Consider the following 17,156-nt stretch of genomic DNA (forward strand, 5'->3'; position numbering starts at 1 on the left):
TCCGCGGGAGTGCCGAGTCCCCGGTTCCGGGGGGCTGGGGTGGGAGTCTGGGGGGAGGGGGGCTAAGCCTGCTTTGAATCTGAGGAGCCAGGGCCAGACTGTCAGCCGAGAGCACCCAGAAGCGACCAGGTGTGGGGCGGCTGCCCGGGCAGGCTGGTGGGGAAGGGCGCCTCAGTACCTTGCCGTGCACACGCATCCAGCGACAGTACAACGCGTGCTTACACAGGCGAGAGGCGCGGCCCAGCTCGTCCTTTCCTGTGGTGGCGTTGATGACCTCGATGGCCGAGTCGCCCACCGTCCAGTTGACACTGAAGTTGGGGGCCTTCCCCGGCTGCCGCGCCTCCGCGTTGCTGATGCCTGGAACGAGACGGGGGCGGGTGACGCGGGGTCCAGCGTGGGTGCTGCGGGGACACGGCCCGACAGTGGCCGGCCAAGCGCGCCTGCCCTCCCAGCAGCCCGGCCCAGTCCCTGCCGCCCAGAAACACACCTGCCTGTGCAGGCAGGCGGGTGGGCCCGCAGAAACCCCCAACCCCGAGACTTCACGCACTCCCGAGCTCACTCGGGGCCAAAGCTCTAGCCGCCTGGGTGTAGAGGGGCCCCACTTCTGGGAGCGATTCAGGTCCCACACGACTGTGCTCCTTGTTGGCGTGCCTGGCGCTCAGACACTGCCTGCCCACCGGGGCCAGGCGCATTCAGGCCCCGCCTCACACGCAAGACACGAACGATCCAGGAAACCAACTCTCAAGGAGCGTGTACGAGCGTGATGGTGCCTTCTCAGCAGGGTTCAACCCTCCTGTCTTGACCAATAGAGGGTCATGTCCTGGGGCTGAAAGTTGGACACACTCAAGTCCCCGTCCCCCTTGCGTGTAGAGCCCGGTCATTCAACCCCGCAGACGGCAGACACAAGGCCACGGCGCCTACGCCGGCAGCTGGCCCGCACCTGGACCCTCCAGGGGGCCTCAGCCCGGCCCTCGCTCTTGGCGACCATCTACTCCTCCCTCGCACAGAACGTTAAAGCCAGGACAGCAGGTCCAGGCAGCCCACAGTTGGCGCCCAGGCCTTGCTCAGAAGCCTCACTTCTTCAGGGCAAAACAGCAGCTCATCTGAAAGCAGCATGAAAAGACAATCAAGAAAATTCATGTTTACAGGCCACCAACCTCAGGGAAATTCACTTAGAGGGATGATACACGCTTAACGGGATGTCCACGCTCCCCTCCCCCCAGGGCGTGCCGGGGAGGAAGTGGGCATCTGCTCTGTCCAGCCTCCCCTTCACCCCTTCACTGGCTGGTCGCAGGAGGAGGGGTTGTTGGTTCTGAACTAACATCTGGACGTGATGGAGAAGCTTCTTGTTAGCAGCACTGGCCGGGGCTTCTTAAAGGGCCCTGGCATTCAACACAGACCCCCACCCCCACGGACACGGCGGGGAGCTGCTGCCCCACGGGGGGACCTGCGGATGGTCGCCCAGGGCTTCTTCCAGGGGCAGGCGGAGGTGGGGGACTCCCATGCGGGGGACAAGCCTTGGGCACAGAGCGGAGCTCGCTCGGGCTGGGAGGACCACACCCTGGATCACCTGCTCTAACACAGCTTCTGAGGTGAATCGCAGGGTGACCTCAGGTCACTAAATGGACACTTAAAAAATGATTTGTCCACAGGAGGAGTGCAGATTAAGAGGTGCATTCTTCCCTGGTGTCACGGTGGTTAAGAATCCGCCTGCCAATGCAGGGGACACGGGTTCGAGCCTGGTCCGGGAAGATCCCACATGCCATGGAGCAACTAAGCCTGTGCACCACAACTACTGAGCCCACGCATTGCATCTACGGAAGCCCACACGCTCTAGAGCCCACGCTCGTAAAAAGAGAAGCCACTGCAACAAGAAGCCCGTGCACCACAACGAAGAGACCCCGCTCGCCGCAACTAGAGAAAGCCTGTGCGCAGCGACGAAGACCCAATGCAGCCAAAAATAATAAATAAAAATAAAATAAATTTATTAAAAAAAAGAGGTGCCCTGCCTTCTATTCATTCAACCACAGAACTGCCTAGTCCCTACTGATCTTTCGTTCAAACACCTAAGTCCTCCTGGCCACAGTGACCACCTCTGAGGTCTTCTTCCGAGCCCCATGGAGGCGGTCCAGCTGGTAAAGCCAGCTACCGACTGGCTTCACACCATCCCCCGAAAGACAGAGAAGAGTCTGAACGTGGAAGGGGTCGGAGTCCCCCCCATGAGGCCAGATGGAAAGCATACCCCATGGACAGAGCAAGGAGCGCAGGTCCCCCCACCAGTCCCAACCTCTGGCTGACCTCTCCTCCGGACCCCAGGCCCGGCTATTCGCCTGCCTTCTCAGATGTACACGATGCCCGCCCATGGGAATCCTCCTCAGAGCAAAGCCAGCACCTGGTGCAGCCCCTCTATCCGTGCCCCAGGGCTGCCCCTTCCCCAGCAGCCAGACTCGGGGCTCAGCGCAGGGACTTGCTACCGGGCTGACAATTTAGAAACTACCCCCTAGGGAGACAGACCCAGTTCTGAGAAAAGCTTCAGGGTTCCTTCAAGGTTTCTGCCTTTTCCATTAAACTGCTGAATCATTTTTTCATTCCAAGACGTGAGCGCTGAGTTATTTCACCTTCCATGAAGGTTTTAACTGAAGTTAAAGGGGCATCCAGGGTGACTATGGGTTCCCGTTACAGAAACTGCCAGTCACTTGCTAGATGGTCAGGAAAATGTGTAGTTACAATCTGGACTGAAAGTGGTCTTTGTTCTGCACATACACAAAGACCTGAGTCGAGCTGAAGTGGAAGGAAACCGAGTACACAGCGCCCGACAGTGATGGTGACACGGGCCGTGTAGCCGGGGCCGTGAGCCCCGAGCCTGCAGCCCCTGGAGCGGAGTACCTTCGAGGCTTCCATTCTGATTTTCGTTAAAAAAGGCCCCTGAGCTGACGGAGCGGGGGTGGAACCAGCGGGCAGCACACGTCTGTGAGGGCGAGGTGGCCACACACACCTGTCCTGCTGTCCTCCTGCTCCCCAGTCCTAGATGGGGCCACAGCTCTGTGCAGAGGACCTCGGGCCGAATCAGACTCCCTTCTTACACGAGCCCAGGGTTGGGTGGCTAAAACACCCACTCCAGGAAGGAGCCCAGGCGCTCTGGTCCAGAAGAGGACGTGCGTGCTGCTGCCGAGCCAGCCGGAAGGTGGGCCCATCACACAGACAGGGGGTCAAGCCGGCCTCGCCCCGAGAACCGCACAGGGCTGGTGCGCGAAAGGGAAAGTCCCTTCCCCACCAACGCGCCTGGGGAAGCCAGACGGGGACTCAAACTGCTGGTGCAGACGGTAGGAAAGGGGTGTGGACACCTGGGCGGGGTGGGGGCGGCAGACGTCTGGAGGGACACGCGGCACTTGCGTCCTGCAGGCGGCACTTTGGGCCAGGTTCATGTTCTGAGCAGCGCATGACCTTCAGGGGGCCCTGCTGCAGCAGCACCTGGAAGGGGGTGGGCAGGGGTGACGGGGACCACGCCGCACGGGGTGGGGAGGATCCAAGGGCAGGTGTGAGGGGTCGGGTTCCGTGACAGGAAGGAGTACGTGCCTGCCCTGAGATACGACTTGAAGACGATGCTCAGTGAAGCTTAACAATTATTTCTGAAAAATCCTCAAAAGTGTCATCAATAAAATAGGTAAAGACACCCACACAGAGAGAATTTTAAAAAGCAACAGGCCAATCACATCCCACAAGGCTCTCAAGTGCTTAGAACACACTTTGAGGTCACGTGCATCCACAACAGGCAGTGGCCATCCACTCCAACTGGGACACCTCGTCCTTTTCAGGAAGCGTCCCTAGACAGTTCAGTTCAGAAACCGGAAGGTTTCTCTCTTTGGCCACAAACTGAAAACCTAATTGGAGACGTGGCGCCTTCTCCCAGAATGGGGATCAGAGCCAGGAGAAGGCGCCTGTGAGCGAATAGCTGTGACAACGCCCGGTGGGTCCCGGGGTACCGGCCTCCACACGGTCTCGACAGCTCCCCCCATCAAAGGCTGGTCCCTCAGAGCACGAGGCCCCTGGCACGGCCATGAGCGAGCAAATTGGGGGGATCTCTATCAGGGAAGACCAAAGGACACAGTGAAGCAGGAGGCTCAGGACGAGACCTGTGAGCTCTGCCCCAGGAGAGGATGGAGACAATGGCAAAGGATAAAACGGAAGAGAATCTCTCTGACCTGAAGACTCCGTTACCCAGATCAAAGTATTCACAGTCGTCAGCAGGAAAAAGGAAAACCGGCCACACACCTAGGCTTTATCTGTTGAAACCTGTGAATTTTAGGGGAAAGCGATAAATTTAATGCTCCAAGGGTAAAACTAAAGGGGGTCCCAGGAAGGAAAGAAAATCGAGGTGGCTCAGTGACACAGGAGACAGGAGGACGGCTGGGGTTCTCAGGGCAGGGCCAGGCTCGAGATGTCTGCGGTCCTCAGACAAGCGGATGAAGGCGCGTCCCGACGCAGAGCACCGCCCGCGCAGGCATTTTCCCAAAAATCAAACAGGAAGTAATCAACAAACAACTCAAACAGGAAGCAATCAACAAACAACTCAAACAGGAAGCAATCAATCAACAAACAACTCTACTCTGTCCACTAAATTAAGGACATATTTCAGCAAAATGAAAAATAAACCCGAGTGTGGAATTAAAGAGAGGGGAGCCCACGGGTACAGGAAACAGTGATTACAGGAGGACGTGTGGTGCTTCCCTTTCTGTCCAAACAACTGTTGATAATAGGTCTGGAAAGCTTATTACGAAGGGCTTTTTGAAAGTTTCTAAAGTTCAAGATGACATCAGAATCTAGAAGGATGAGGGTGAGAAGAACGTGGACTGAAAACAACCCTGAGGTTGTAGTTCTTCTCCAGCTGTGACCTTTACAAATACTGATTAATTTTTCATGCTAAATTTTAATCAGGTATATTTAAACCACTTTTAAAAATTTAAGGGTGGGCTTCCCTGGTGGCACAGTGGTTAAGAATCTGCCTGCCAATGCAGGGGACACGGGTTCTAGCCCTGGTCCGGGAAGATCCCACATGCCGCAGAGCAACTAAGCCCGTGCACCACAACTACTGAACCCACGCACCTAGAGCCCGTGCTCTGCAACAAGAGAAGCCACCGCAATGAGAAGCACCACAACGAAGCGTAGCCCCCCGCTCGCCGCAACTAGAGAAAGCCCGCGTGCAGCAACAAAGACCCAATGCAGCCAAAAATTTAAAAAATAAATAAATTTTAAAAAAATAAAAATTTAAGGGTAATCACTGGAGAAAACAAAATAAGATTTAACACGTCCAAACCACAAGCACAAAAAAAGAGAGAAAGACAATTTAATCAACTCAGCACAAGTAAGGGGAAGAAAACAACAGTGAGAAGGTATAATGGCCAGAAAGTATATGAGACAAAAGGAAGAATGAAGAATTCACACCCTGGGTCCAAACCTGGTCCCTCCTGTTTCCTCGGGGGGTCATTCTGTCCTAAAAGGATGCGTACGTAGCATGGGGACCCCTATTCTAGATACCGGGGCAAGGAGAAAAACATCCACACCTATTCCTGCCTGGAAAACACATACACACTCATTCTTATTCATATTTATATTCTCTCTCATTTAAGGCTTCACTGTCTCGACACAAAAGCAGCTCTTTTCACCAATTATCATAAAGAGTCACGTGCTTTCCCCTGGCAGGCGGTGCAGCTTTCTGTCCTGGTCTGACAGCACCACGCTCCACAACCTGACTCCCATACCATCTCCCCAGAGACCCTCGGAACTCAGACCAGATCCGTCAGGATTCGCTCCCCAATGCTGCCTTGTTTGTTACTGTTTTTTTTAAAAACATGTATTTGGTTTATTTAAGATGTTAGCTCTTATTTTTAACTCTAAAAATTTTTTATAGATTACTTTTATTTATTTATTTAATTGAAGCATAGTTTATTTACAATATTATGTTAGTTTCAGGTGTACAGCATAGTGATTTGGTATTTTTGCAGATTATACTCCATTATAGGTTACTACAAGATATTGTGTATAATTCCCTGTGCTATACAGTAAATCCTGGTTGTTCATCTATTTAATACATAGTAGTATGCATCTGTTAATCCCATACTCCTAATTTATCTCCCCATCCCTTTCCCCTTTGGTAACCATAAGTTTGTTAGCTGTGTCTGTGAGTCTATTTCTGTTTGTGTACAGATTCACTTGTATTATTTTTTAGAGTTCACATATAAGTGATATCATATAATATTTGTCTTTGTCTGACTTACTTCACTTAGTGTGATAATCTCTAGGTCCATCCATGTTGCTGCAAATGGCATTATTTCATTCTTTTTTATGGCTGAGTAATATTACATTGTGTGTGTGCATGTGCGTGTGTGTGCACGTATAGACATATATACGTATATATAGCACATCTTGTTTATCCATTCATCTGTCAATGGACATTTAGGTTGCTTCCATATCTTGGCTACTGTAAATAGTGCCGCTATGAACACTGGGGTGTATATATCTCTTTGAATTGTTGTTTGGGTTTTTTTTTTATATATACCCAGGAGTGGAATTGCTGGATCGTATGGTAGTTATATATTTTTTAGTTTTTTGAGGAACCTCCATACTGTTCTCCATAGTGGCTGCACCAATTTACATTCCCGCCAGCAGTGTAGGAGGGTCCCCTTTTCTCCACATCCTTGCCAACATTCTGTATGTGTAGACTTTGATAACAGCCATTCTGACAGGTGTGAGGTAATACCTCATTATGGTTTTGATTTGCATTTCTCTAAAAACTAGTGATGTTGAGCATTTCTTCCTGTTAGCCATCTGTATGTCTTCTTTGGAAAAACGTCTATTCAGGTCTTCTGGCCATTTTTTGACTGGGTTGTTTTTTTGATATTGAGTTGTATGAGCTGTTTATGTATTTTGGCTATTAGCCCCTTGTCAGTCATATCATTAGCAAATACTTTCTCCCAGTCTGTAGGCTGTCTTCTCATTTTGCTGATGGTTTCCTTTGCTATGCAAAAGCTTTTAAGTTTAATTAGGTACCATTATGTATTTTTGCATTTATTTTGCCTTAGGAGACTGATCCAAGAAAATACCATATAATTTATGTCAAAGAGTGTTCCACCGGGCTTCCCTGGTGGAATGGTGGTTAAGAATCTGCCTGCCAATGCAGGGGACACAGGTTCGAGCTCTGGACCAGGAGGATCCCACATGCCACGGAGCAACTAAGCCCGTGCACCACAACTACTGAGCCTGCGCTCTAGAGCCCGCGAGCCACAACTACTGAGCCCATGTGCTGCAACTACTGAAGCCCGCGCGCCTAGAGCCCGTGCTCCACAGCAAAAGAAGCCACCGCCATGAGAAGCCCATGCACTGCAAGGAAGAGTAGCCCCCGCTTGCCGCAACTAGAGAAAGCCCACGCACAGCAATGAAGACCCAACGCAGCCACAAATAACTAAAATAAATAAATTTATTTTTTTAAAAAAGAGTGTTCCACCTATGTTCTCTTCCAGGAGTTTTTTGGTTTCAGGCCTTACATTTAGGTCCTTAAACCATTTTGAGTTTATTCTTGTGTATGGTGTGAGGGTGTGTTCTAACTTCATTGATTTACATGCGGCTGCCCAGCTTTTCCAACACCACTTGCTGTAGAGGCTGTCTTTTCTCCATTGTATATTCTTGCCTCCTTTGTTGAAGATTAATTAACTGTAGGTGTGTGGGTTAATTTCTGGGCTCTCTATTCTGTTCCACTGATCTATGTATCTGTTTTTGCGCCAATACCACACTGTTTTGATTGCTGTAGCTTTGTAATATAGTCTGAAGTCAGGGAGCATGATTCCTCCAGCTTTGTTCTTTTTTCTCAGTATTGCTTTGGCAATTCAAGGTCTTTTGTGGTTCCATAAGAATTTTAGGACTATTTGATCTAGTTCTGTGAAAAAATGTCATGGGTATTTTGATAGAGATTGCATTATATCTGTAGATTTCTTTGGGTAAAATGGTCATTTTAACAATATTGATTCTTCCAATCCAAAAGCATGGGATATCTTTCCATTTCTTTGTATCACCTTCAATTTCCTTCATCAATATTTTATAGTTTTCAGGTGTTTCACCTCCTTGGTTAAGTATATTCCTAGGTATTTTATTCTTTTTGATGTGATTTTTAAATGGGATTATTTTTAAAATTTTCTCTTTCTGATATTTCATTATTAGTGTACAGAAACACAAATGATTTTGGTATAGTAATCTTGTATCCTGCAACCTTGCTGAATTCACTTATTAGTTCTAATAGTATTTGGGTGGAGACTTCTAGGGTTCTCTATAAAAATTATCACGTCATCTGCAAATAGTGACAGTTTTACCTCTTTCCTTCCAATCTGGATACCTTTTATTCCTTTTTCTTGTCTGACTGCTGTGGCTAGGACTTCCAATACTATATTAAATAGAAATGGCAAGAGTGGGCATCATTGTCTTGTTTCTGCATTTAGCAGGAAGGTTTTTAGCTTTTCATCACAGAGTATTATGTTGGCTGTGGGCTTGTCATAAATGGTCTTTATTATGTTGAGGTATATTCCCTCTATACCTACTTTAATGAGAGTTTTTGTCATGATGGATGGTGAATTTTGTCAAATGCTTTTCCTGCATTTATTGAGATGATCATGTGATTTTTATCCTTCATTTTGTTGATGTGGTGTGTGATGTATTGCACTGATTGACTTGTGACCTTTAAACCATCCTTGTGACCCTGGAATAAATCCAACTTGATCATGGTACATGATCCTTTTTATGTATTGTTGGATTTGGTTTGCTAATATTTTGTTGGGGATATTTGCATCTATATTCATCAAAGATATTGGCCCATAATTTTCTTTTCTTGTGGTGTCTTGTCTGGTTTTGGTATCAGGGTAAAGGTGGCCTCGCAGAATGAATTTGGGAACGTTCCATCCTCTTCAATTTTTAGGAATAGTTTAAGAAGGATAGGTATATGTTCTTTGTATGTTTGGTAGAATTCCCCTGTGAAGCTGTACAGTCTTAAGACTTTTGTTTTCTGAGAGATATTTTTTTTTAATTACAAATTCCATTTCACTTCTAGTGATTGCTCTGTTCAAATTATCTGTTTCTTCTTGACTCCGTCTTGCCAGGCTGTATGTTTCTAGAAATTTGTCCATTTCTCACTAGATTGTCCAATTTGTTGGCATACCATTTCTCACTAGATTGTCCAATTTTTTGGCATGTAACTATTCATAGTACTCTCTTATGATTTTTTTTTGTATTTCTGTGGTATTGGTTGGTATTTCTCCTCTTTCATTTCTTAATTTGTTTATTTGGATCCTCTTTTTTTTTCTTGATAAGCCTGGCTAAAGGTTTATCAATTTTGTTTATCTGTACAAAAAACCAGCTCTTGGTTTCATTTATCTTTCCAATTGTTTTTTAAAATCTTTTTTATTTATTTCTTCTCTGATCTTTATTATTTCCTTTCTTCTGCTGACTTGGGGCTTTGTTTGTTCTTCTTTTGTAATTTTTTTAGATGGTAGCCTAGGTTGTTTACTTGAAATTTTTCTTGTTACCTGAGGAAGGCCTGTATTGCCATGAACTTCCCTCTCAAATCACTTCTGCTGCATTCCATAGGTTTTGGGAAGTTGTGTTTCCATTTTCATCTGTCTTGAAGTATTTTCTGATTTCCTCATTGACCCACTGTTTTTTTAGTAGCATGTTGTTTAGTCTCCATGTGTTTCTCCTTTTCCTGTTTTTCTTTCAACAGTTGATTTCAGAAACAATACTGTGGTCAGAAACAACACTTGGTATAATTTCTATCCTCTTAAATTTGTTAAGGCTTTTCTTGTGACCTAGTATGTAATCTATCCTGGAGAACATTCTATGTGCACTTGAGAAGAATGTGTATTCTGCTGGTTTTGGATGTAGTGTCCTATAGATATCAATCAAGTCCAAGACCAAGTCTGGTCTATTGTGTCATTTAAGACCACTGTTGCCTTACTGATTTCTGTCTGATCTGTCCATTGATGTGAGGGGAGTGTTAAAGCCCCCTACTGTTACTGTATTATTGTCAATTTGTCCCTTTATGTCTGTTAGTATTTCCTTTATACATTTAGGTGCTCCTGTATTGGGTGTGTATATGTTAAGGAACAGTATATCCTTTTCTTGTACTGATTCCCTTCATCACTATATAATGCCCTTGTCTTTGTTATAGCCTTTGTTCTAGTCTATTTTGTGTGATATGAGTATTGCTATCTCCTCTTTCTTGTCGTTTCTGTTTGCATGGAATATTTTTCCATCTCCTCCTTTTCAGTCTGTGTGTCTTTTACCCTGAAGTGAGCCTCTTGTTGGCAGCATATTGAAGGGTCTTGTTTAGTATCCAATCAGCCACCCTATGTCCTTTGATCAGAGGATTCAGTCCATTGACATTTAAACTATAAATATTGATAGGTATGTACTTATTGCCATTTTATTACTTGTTTTCCAGTTGTTTTTGTAGTTCTTCTCTGTTCATTTCTTCTTTTCATTTCCCTTGTGTGGTTTGATGATTTTCTTTAGTAGTATGCTTGGGTTCCTTTCTTTTTGGTTTTCATGTACCTATTGTAGGTTTTAGATTTGTGGTTACCTGGGGGTTCCCATATGTTGACCCATAATCATAACTACTTGATTTAAACTGAGTCATTTAAGTTCAAAATCATTCTAAAAGAGCTACATTTTTTACTCTCCTCCCCCACCATTTGTATTTTTGATATATTTTACATCTTCATGTTTATCCCTTTACTGTTCATTGTAGTCACAGCTGCTTTTACATTTGTCTTTTAATTACATACTGGATTATTTAAGTGATCTTCAATCCTTACTATATATTTGCCTTTCCTATTGGGATCTTCTCCTTCCTACATATTCTTACTTCTTTTTCATTTAGAGAAGACCCTTCAACATTTCTTTTAGGGTAAGTTTAGTATTGTCAAGTTCTTTCAGTTTTGGCTTGTCTAAGAAATCCTTTATCTCTTCTTCTATTCTAAATGATAACCTTTTTGGTTAAAGTATCCCAGGTTTCAGCACTTTGAATATATCATGCCACTCCCTTCTGGCCTGCAAAGTTTCTGCAGAGAAATCAGCTGGCAGACCTATCAGGGTTCCCATGTAAATGACTCCTTGTTTTTCTCTTGCTGCCTTTAGAATTCATTATCCTGAACTTTTGCCATTTTAATTATATATCTTGGTGTGGGTCTGATTGGGTTCATTTTGTTTGGGACCCTCCGTACTTCCTGTACCTGGATATCTGTTTCCTTCCTTAGGTTTAGGAAGTTTTAGTCATAATTTTGATACCCTTCTCTCTCCTCCTTCTAGAACCCCTAAAATGCGAGTGTTGGCATGTTTGATGTTAACCCAGAGATCTTGTATGTTCCTCGTTTTTTGGTTTTGTTATGTTTTCATTTGTCTGTCTACTGTTCTGATTGGGTGATTTCCATTATTCTATCTTCCAGATCTCTTATGTGTTCTTCTGTGGCATTTAGTCTATTACTCATGGCTTCTAGAGTGCTTTTTAATCTCAGATATTGGATTATCTATTTTTGATTGGGTCTTTGTTGTATTTTCTAGTTCCTTATTAAGAAGATCTGTGTTCAGAGCAATCCTCTTCCCTAACTCAGTTAGGATTTTTGTTACCAATGTTTTGAATTCTTTGGTAAATTGCTTATTTCTGTTACATTATTTTTTTTTTCTGGGATTTTCTCTTTTTTCCAATGGAGAGTAGTTCCTCTGCCTTTTCATTTTATTTAACTTTCCCTGTCTCTATGCATTTACCTGAAGCAGTTACCTATGGTGGTCCTCAAAGGATGATCCCACGTGGGGGCATCACTATGCAGACTGTTGCCCAGTGTCTTTGCTGTGAGAGCTGGATTTGATGTGGACACCAGTCACATCTTTCCTCAGGGTATGTTGGCCACTGTCACCTTGGTAGGGGATATGGCTGGAGATGGAGGGGCTAGAGCCTGTGCGGGGCAGGGTACGAGGTGGGACTTCCTCTCTGCTCAGTGGCCATCGCCACCCTGTCAGCGGTGAGGTCAGCAACCAAGCTGCTGGAGCGGAAGCCCTGAGGGTTGGGCTAGAGTTGGCTCTGTGTCCTTGAAGTGTGTGTTTTTCCATCTCCTGCACTGAGTACTTTGCCCCAAGGAGGGGAGTGCTGAAGCCAAAGGGGCTCGTGTGCTTACAGAGGTCTGATGCACTGCCTGTGTAGGCGTCTGCAGCTCTGCTCAGATGCAGCCCACGGTCACATCTTTTCCCCTGTCTAGTGCTGTGCTATGGAGTGGAGTGGGCAGGGCCGGGGTGTTCACTCAGCTTGGGCTGAGGCATGTGACGAAGCGGTCATGGGAATTCAGGTGGCCACCTGAGTAAGCACCAACAGTGGCTGACATCACCCCACCCAGACCACACCCCAGGCCTTTGGGTCACCTCTGCATCCTCAGATCAAGTCTTTTCCTAGGTCCTGGCTGCCCTAGGTCCAGTGCCGAGGTGTGGTGTGGAGTGGGCAGGGCCAGGGTGGTCGCTCAGCTCAGGCTGGGGAGCGCAGAACAGAAGCAGACACTAAGGCAGACCTCTCCCCTCCCTGCCTGGGGTCAGCCAGCACCCATTGTCCTCACCAGCGGGGAGTCCAGGCTTCTCCAGCCCTTCCATCTGTCCAAGCGGCTCTCCAAGGAACAAGAGGCTTGTCTCCTACATGCAGGACCCCAGGACTAGGATGCCCTGTCTGTGGCTCTCACGACTCACTCTCCAGGGCTGGTGTCGGCCCTGCGATCTCCCCTTTCCTCTGAGTCCCCTCCCGGGGGCACAGGTCCCGACCCGCTGCTCTTCCTCCCGTCCCACCCAATTACGTGTGTCTCCTCCTTGCAGCCTTGGATGTCCAGCCATCCTCCTGCCAGTTTCCAGCTAGTGTTCAGTGAGGAGTGCTCCACGCGTGGAGGTATCTTTGTGGAGCTCACACCCTTGCTTCCCCACCTTGGCCTCTTCCTCTGTGTGCTCCTGTTTTGTGGCATCGCTGGCAGTAAAACCAGCACTGTGGGGAGTCCCACCCCGTGACCCCGGGCAGCGTGGCTGTGACCACGGCCCCTGGAGCTGGGGCACCGGGCCAGTCCAGCACCTTGGTCTTTCTTCTTGAGTTCTCCCAGTGCACATGGACAGCAAACTGGGCCAGTCGAGAAGCTCAGACTCAGGGGTCCAGTGGAGAAGCCAGAACTGAAACTGAAACGTGCAGGTGCTGGATTTGAAACTAATCTGAAAAGGAGAAACGAGAGAGCTCAGGAGGCCGGGGAAGAGCATCACGTGAGTGTCCAAGGCAAAGGCTCACCACCAAGAAATTCTTCCTGAAAGTAAACGCATGCTGTTTATGCTGAAATTAAAATAAAATTCTCATTTTAACCTTGACAGCATCTTCAAGAACAGCCCACTGCTAAATCTTTAAATAAGTCTACCTAGATTTGCTCTGGTTTCCAGGAAACCTTGTTTAGTTACGCCAGCCTCTCTCTGCGCGGCGTTCAGGTCCGTTTTCCTTGCTCCCTTCCAACACTACGGTTCTCTCACTGCTGTCACATATCGTTCTCTCCTCAACGTGGAAATGATCTGCGATAAACCGTGAAGTGAAAAAGAAACGCCAAACACGACGCGAACTGTTAAACACAGATGCGCACCACGTGTGCACAGCCAGAGGACCAGAATGGGACAACCCACATGTGCTGGGTGCTCCCCTGTCCCGGGCACTTACTAACTGCGGGACCTGCTGTGAGAAAGTTTTGAGGGCTTTGCTGTGGGGCCCATTTCAAAGGAGTGTGACCTCCCAAGACCTTAAGACACTGACACCCCACCCGCTCCAGACTTCTGCTGTTCGAATCCTTTCATCTGTGATGACACCCGCCGTGGTACCTGTGGGCCCCAGGCTTTGGGGTCAGAGATGATACCGGGGAGGAAGAAGGAAGAGCAGATTCTTTCCTTATTTATAATGTCACATTTTTAACAAATATATGTGGTGCAGCACCAACTGAAACACTATTTCCACATGTTCTCACAGATACAGATGCACTTCATATACCCATGATGTGATAAAACACATTTGACTTTCACAGGTGAGCTATCCTTTCAACACCTTGGAATATTCCTTTAGCGAAATGGTCCTGTCTTTTTAGGTTGCAGTGGTGGAGCAACACTGCTTAGTAAGTACCACGCAACAGGGCACTAGTCAGCAATGATTTCTGAGCACCTCCTGCATGCTGCGTGTTTCACACCTGATGTTTTCGGTGGCTATGAACGTAAGAGACAAGTGACGGCTGTAATGAAACAAAGCACTCTCTCCTCAAATGTAGAACACAGACTAAGCAGGGAAAATTATTTTCTGACTCGCGAGAAATTTACACACCAACACACACCAAAGTACACTTACGTCGTATCTACCAGTGGAAGTTCAATGAGTGTGGATGCTACAATTTCAACCATCAAATTTTATCAGTCTGTTTTTTTTTCTTAAAAGATAACAGTTAAAGTTAGAGAGCTGTAAAATTTGATCCAAAACAACTTTTGTTTTTCTCCGTTCCTGTGTAATTCATGTGCTCTAAGAGATATGCTTTCAAATAAAGTTCCACATTGCTTTGCTTAGTTAGAGATGGGCTAGGAGCAAGACCACAGACCACGGCAAAACACACGCACACCAAGAGGCATTCTAGTTCAGGGTTACGGTTTTAGTTCTAGCTTAAACAAGTAGGTAAAGCGGTATTTCCAAAAGGATAAAAATACCTTAACTGTGTCCTTTTAAATAAAGGTGACCTGAGCAGTTAGGACCCTTGAATTCAAAAGCTCTTGTTCACTTTACCGTTAGCCACTGACATTCTAAAAGAGAAACAACAAACAACTGGTAGCATGGGGCACGCTGGGCAGGGGCAGGTCCCCCGAGAAACACCACTGCTCGTCATGGGCACACACCCCCCCCCAGCGCCGACCTCTGCGAGCGGGCCTGGGAGTGCGGCGCCGGCCCCCTGCAGGGCTCATCACTGTGCTGACGTATCCCGCGGGGCCCGGCCCAGCTTCATCTCGGGCGGCCACTGCCTGCGGGGTCTTCACAACATCTGTGAGCCTCTGCTACTGACACAGGACTTGAACACACCGGTACGGGTGAGAGGAAGGCACACAGGTGCCGAGCCTGGGCTCTAGTTTCCCCATAAATGGCAAGGTTTTCAATCAGCTAGAGAGAGTAATCTCGAGGGACTCACTCAAATGACCCATCGCCTTCCGCTCTGGCCCGGGCTCCCCCATAGCCTCAGGGCAGCCTCCCTCTGGTGCTTCCCTCCTAAGACTCAGAGGCTGCAAAATCAGGTGCGTGGGACAGAGGAAGGAGGCCGCCCCAGAGATACTTGCCGCTGAGCAGAGGCTTGTTGAGGGTGTACAGGGCGGGCAGGTCCTCTATGTTGGAGATGCGCTGGTACATGGCCCTGGAGAGGTGGTCCCCGTGGTAGAGGCTGCCCAGGATGATGCTGGAGAAGTAGATCGGCTCCACAAAGACGCTGAGCAGGGACCCCTGGATGCCCACCACGTTCCACCTGAAGGCAGAGGGACAGGCTCCTCAGTGCGGCCCCCCGGCCCGCGCCCTCCACAGCGGTGTGCTTAGGCGGCACCGCTCACTCTGTGCAAGTGTCAGCCAACTGCAAGGGGGCAGCGGTTAAAATTACCCACTTCGCAGTTTGAAATTTTAAAAAATCTGCTTAAAAATTATCTTCTGCAGGCACGATCTTTGCCTTTATGTTTCCCACGATGACACATTTACTGAAGATTAGCTCTGAAAAGGTATCAACGAGCCACGTTTCTGGTGAGAAAAATCAAGGAAAAATAAATCTTTATTTTATTACTTCTAATAAATAAGAAGGTAGCTGTAGAGGAGCCTCCGGAGACCGGGAACTGATTCCCTCCTGCTCCCTGGTGGCGGGGCCGAGCGCCCTGACCCTGCGTTTGGCTGGCGTGTGTGAGGCACCCCCCACCCCGCCCCGTCACACCACCAACCCTCCAGGGCTTCACTCTCGACACCACCAGACACGCCGCTGCCCGAGTCCCTACACACAGCAGGAGGGCCACTCTCCGCGGCCTTGGGGGTCCACGTCCAAGCACCCACGCCACCGGGTGCTGAGTCTGGGCAGCTGAGGGGCACAAGCCCACGCGCCCCTGGAGCCAGTAGGCCGTCCTATGGGGACAAGCAGCAAGGCAAACACGTGAACCAAGAATTAAAAACTGAGGGAAATCAACCTGAGGGAAGGCAGAGTCCCCGAGGAAGAAGGTGGGTGCCGACTTCAGGGAGGGTCCTGGAGGGGACGCGGCCAGGCACGCAGGGAGCAAGCGACGGGAAGGCCGGCCGGTCCTGGGGGAGGGGCAGCGGGGGCTCTTCCATCTCAGGCAGGGAGCCCAGCACAGGTCCCACGGGGTCCGCACCCCAGACCACAGGTAGGAGGCCGCAGGGGAGCTGCTCCTGCACAGCACGTGTCAGCAGTACGTGGGGACAGGGCTGAGGCCTGGGGGCCGGCAGACCCTGAGAGGACTGGGGGAGTGAAGGCAAGGCCCAGGCTCTGCCCTCAGAGCCCCTGCCCGGCCCTGCCCGGCTCCATCCTCACCAGCTGCACTGCGGTGCCCAGTGGATCCGCGCCAGTAAGCAGGGCGGCCGGCCCAAACTCCTGAGCTGCCCAGCCTGTGCTCCGTGGCTCAGGCCAAACCCCTGTCACCGGCCCGTGGCCAGCAAACCTGCGGGACCTCCTCTCAGAATAGATCAGGGGCCGCCGCCACGGCCTCTGCTGGACCCAGGTCAGGTCAGGTCACCTCCCTGCCCCCCTCACTGCCCCCTCCCACGGGAAGCCCAGCAAACACACCCCCACTCCCGGGGCCCCTCCCGGACAGTCGCGCGTGACCCTGTGGAAACCCAGGCCACTTCTCAGCGCAAGCCCTCCCACCCACCCCATCTTCTCCCCAGGAAGCACCACCTTTCTGGTGCCCTCCAGCCTGTCTGGCCTGGTACCTCCCCCCCGCCCCCCACCCTGTGCTGGGCTGCGCGGCCGCGGTGCCCCTACCTCGGTCTCTGTAGAGAGCCCCTCTCGCGGCGGCCCTCCCTCAGCTGCCACTTGAGCCCACCTGGCCCC

At 49.0% G+C, this 17,156-nt stretch overlaps 1 protein-coding gene across 10 annotated transcripts in view; it reads right to left on the reverse strand.

Moving 5' to 3' along the window:
* ADARB1 (adenosine deaminase RNA specific B1) overlaps positions 1 to 17,156 on the reverse strand; it is a 114,332-nt gene that overhangs the window by 4,558 nt on the left and 92,618 nt on the right. For 8 of the 10 annotated variants that reach the window (XM_060100369.1, XM_060100363.1, XM_060100362.1 and 5 more), the window contains 2 exons: positions 15,397 to 15,578; positions 179 to 357 (listed from right to left, as the gene is read on the reverse strand). In XM_060100369.1, coding sequence (XP_059956352.1) covers positions 179 to 357; positions 15,397 to 15,578 — 361 coding nt within the window. Of the gene's footprint in view, positions 1 to 178; positions 358 to 14,495; positions 14,872 to 15,396; positions 15,579 to 17,156 lie in introns of those variants that run through there. The other 2 variants (XM_060100371.1, XM_060100372.1) reach the window with 2 other exon arrangements.

Source organism: Mesoplodon densirostris, chromosome 5 (assembly GCF_025265405.1).
Source record: "Mesoplodon densirostris isolate mMesDen1 chromosome 5, mMesDen1 primary haplotype, whole genome shotgun sequence".
In the NCBI taxonomy this organism is placed as follows: Eukaryota; Metazoa; Chordata; class Mammalia; order Artiodactyla; family Ziphiidae; genus Mesoplodon; species Mesoplodon densirostris.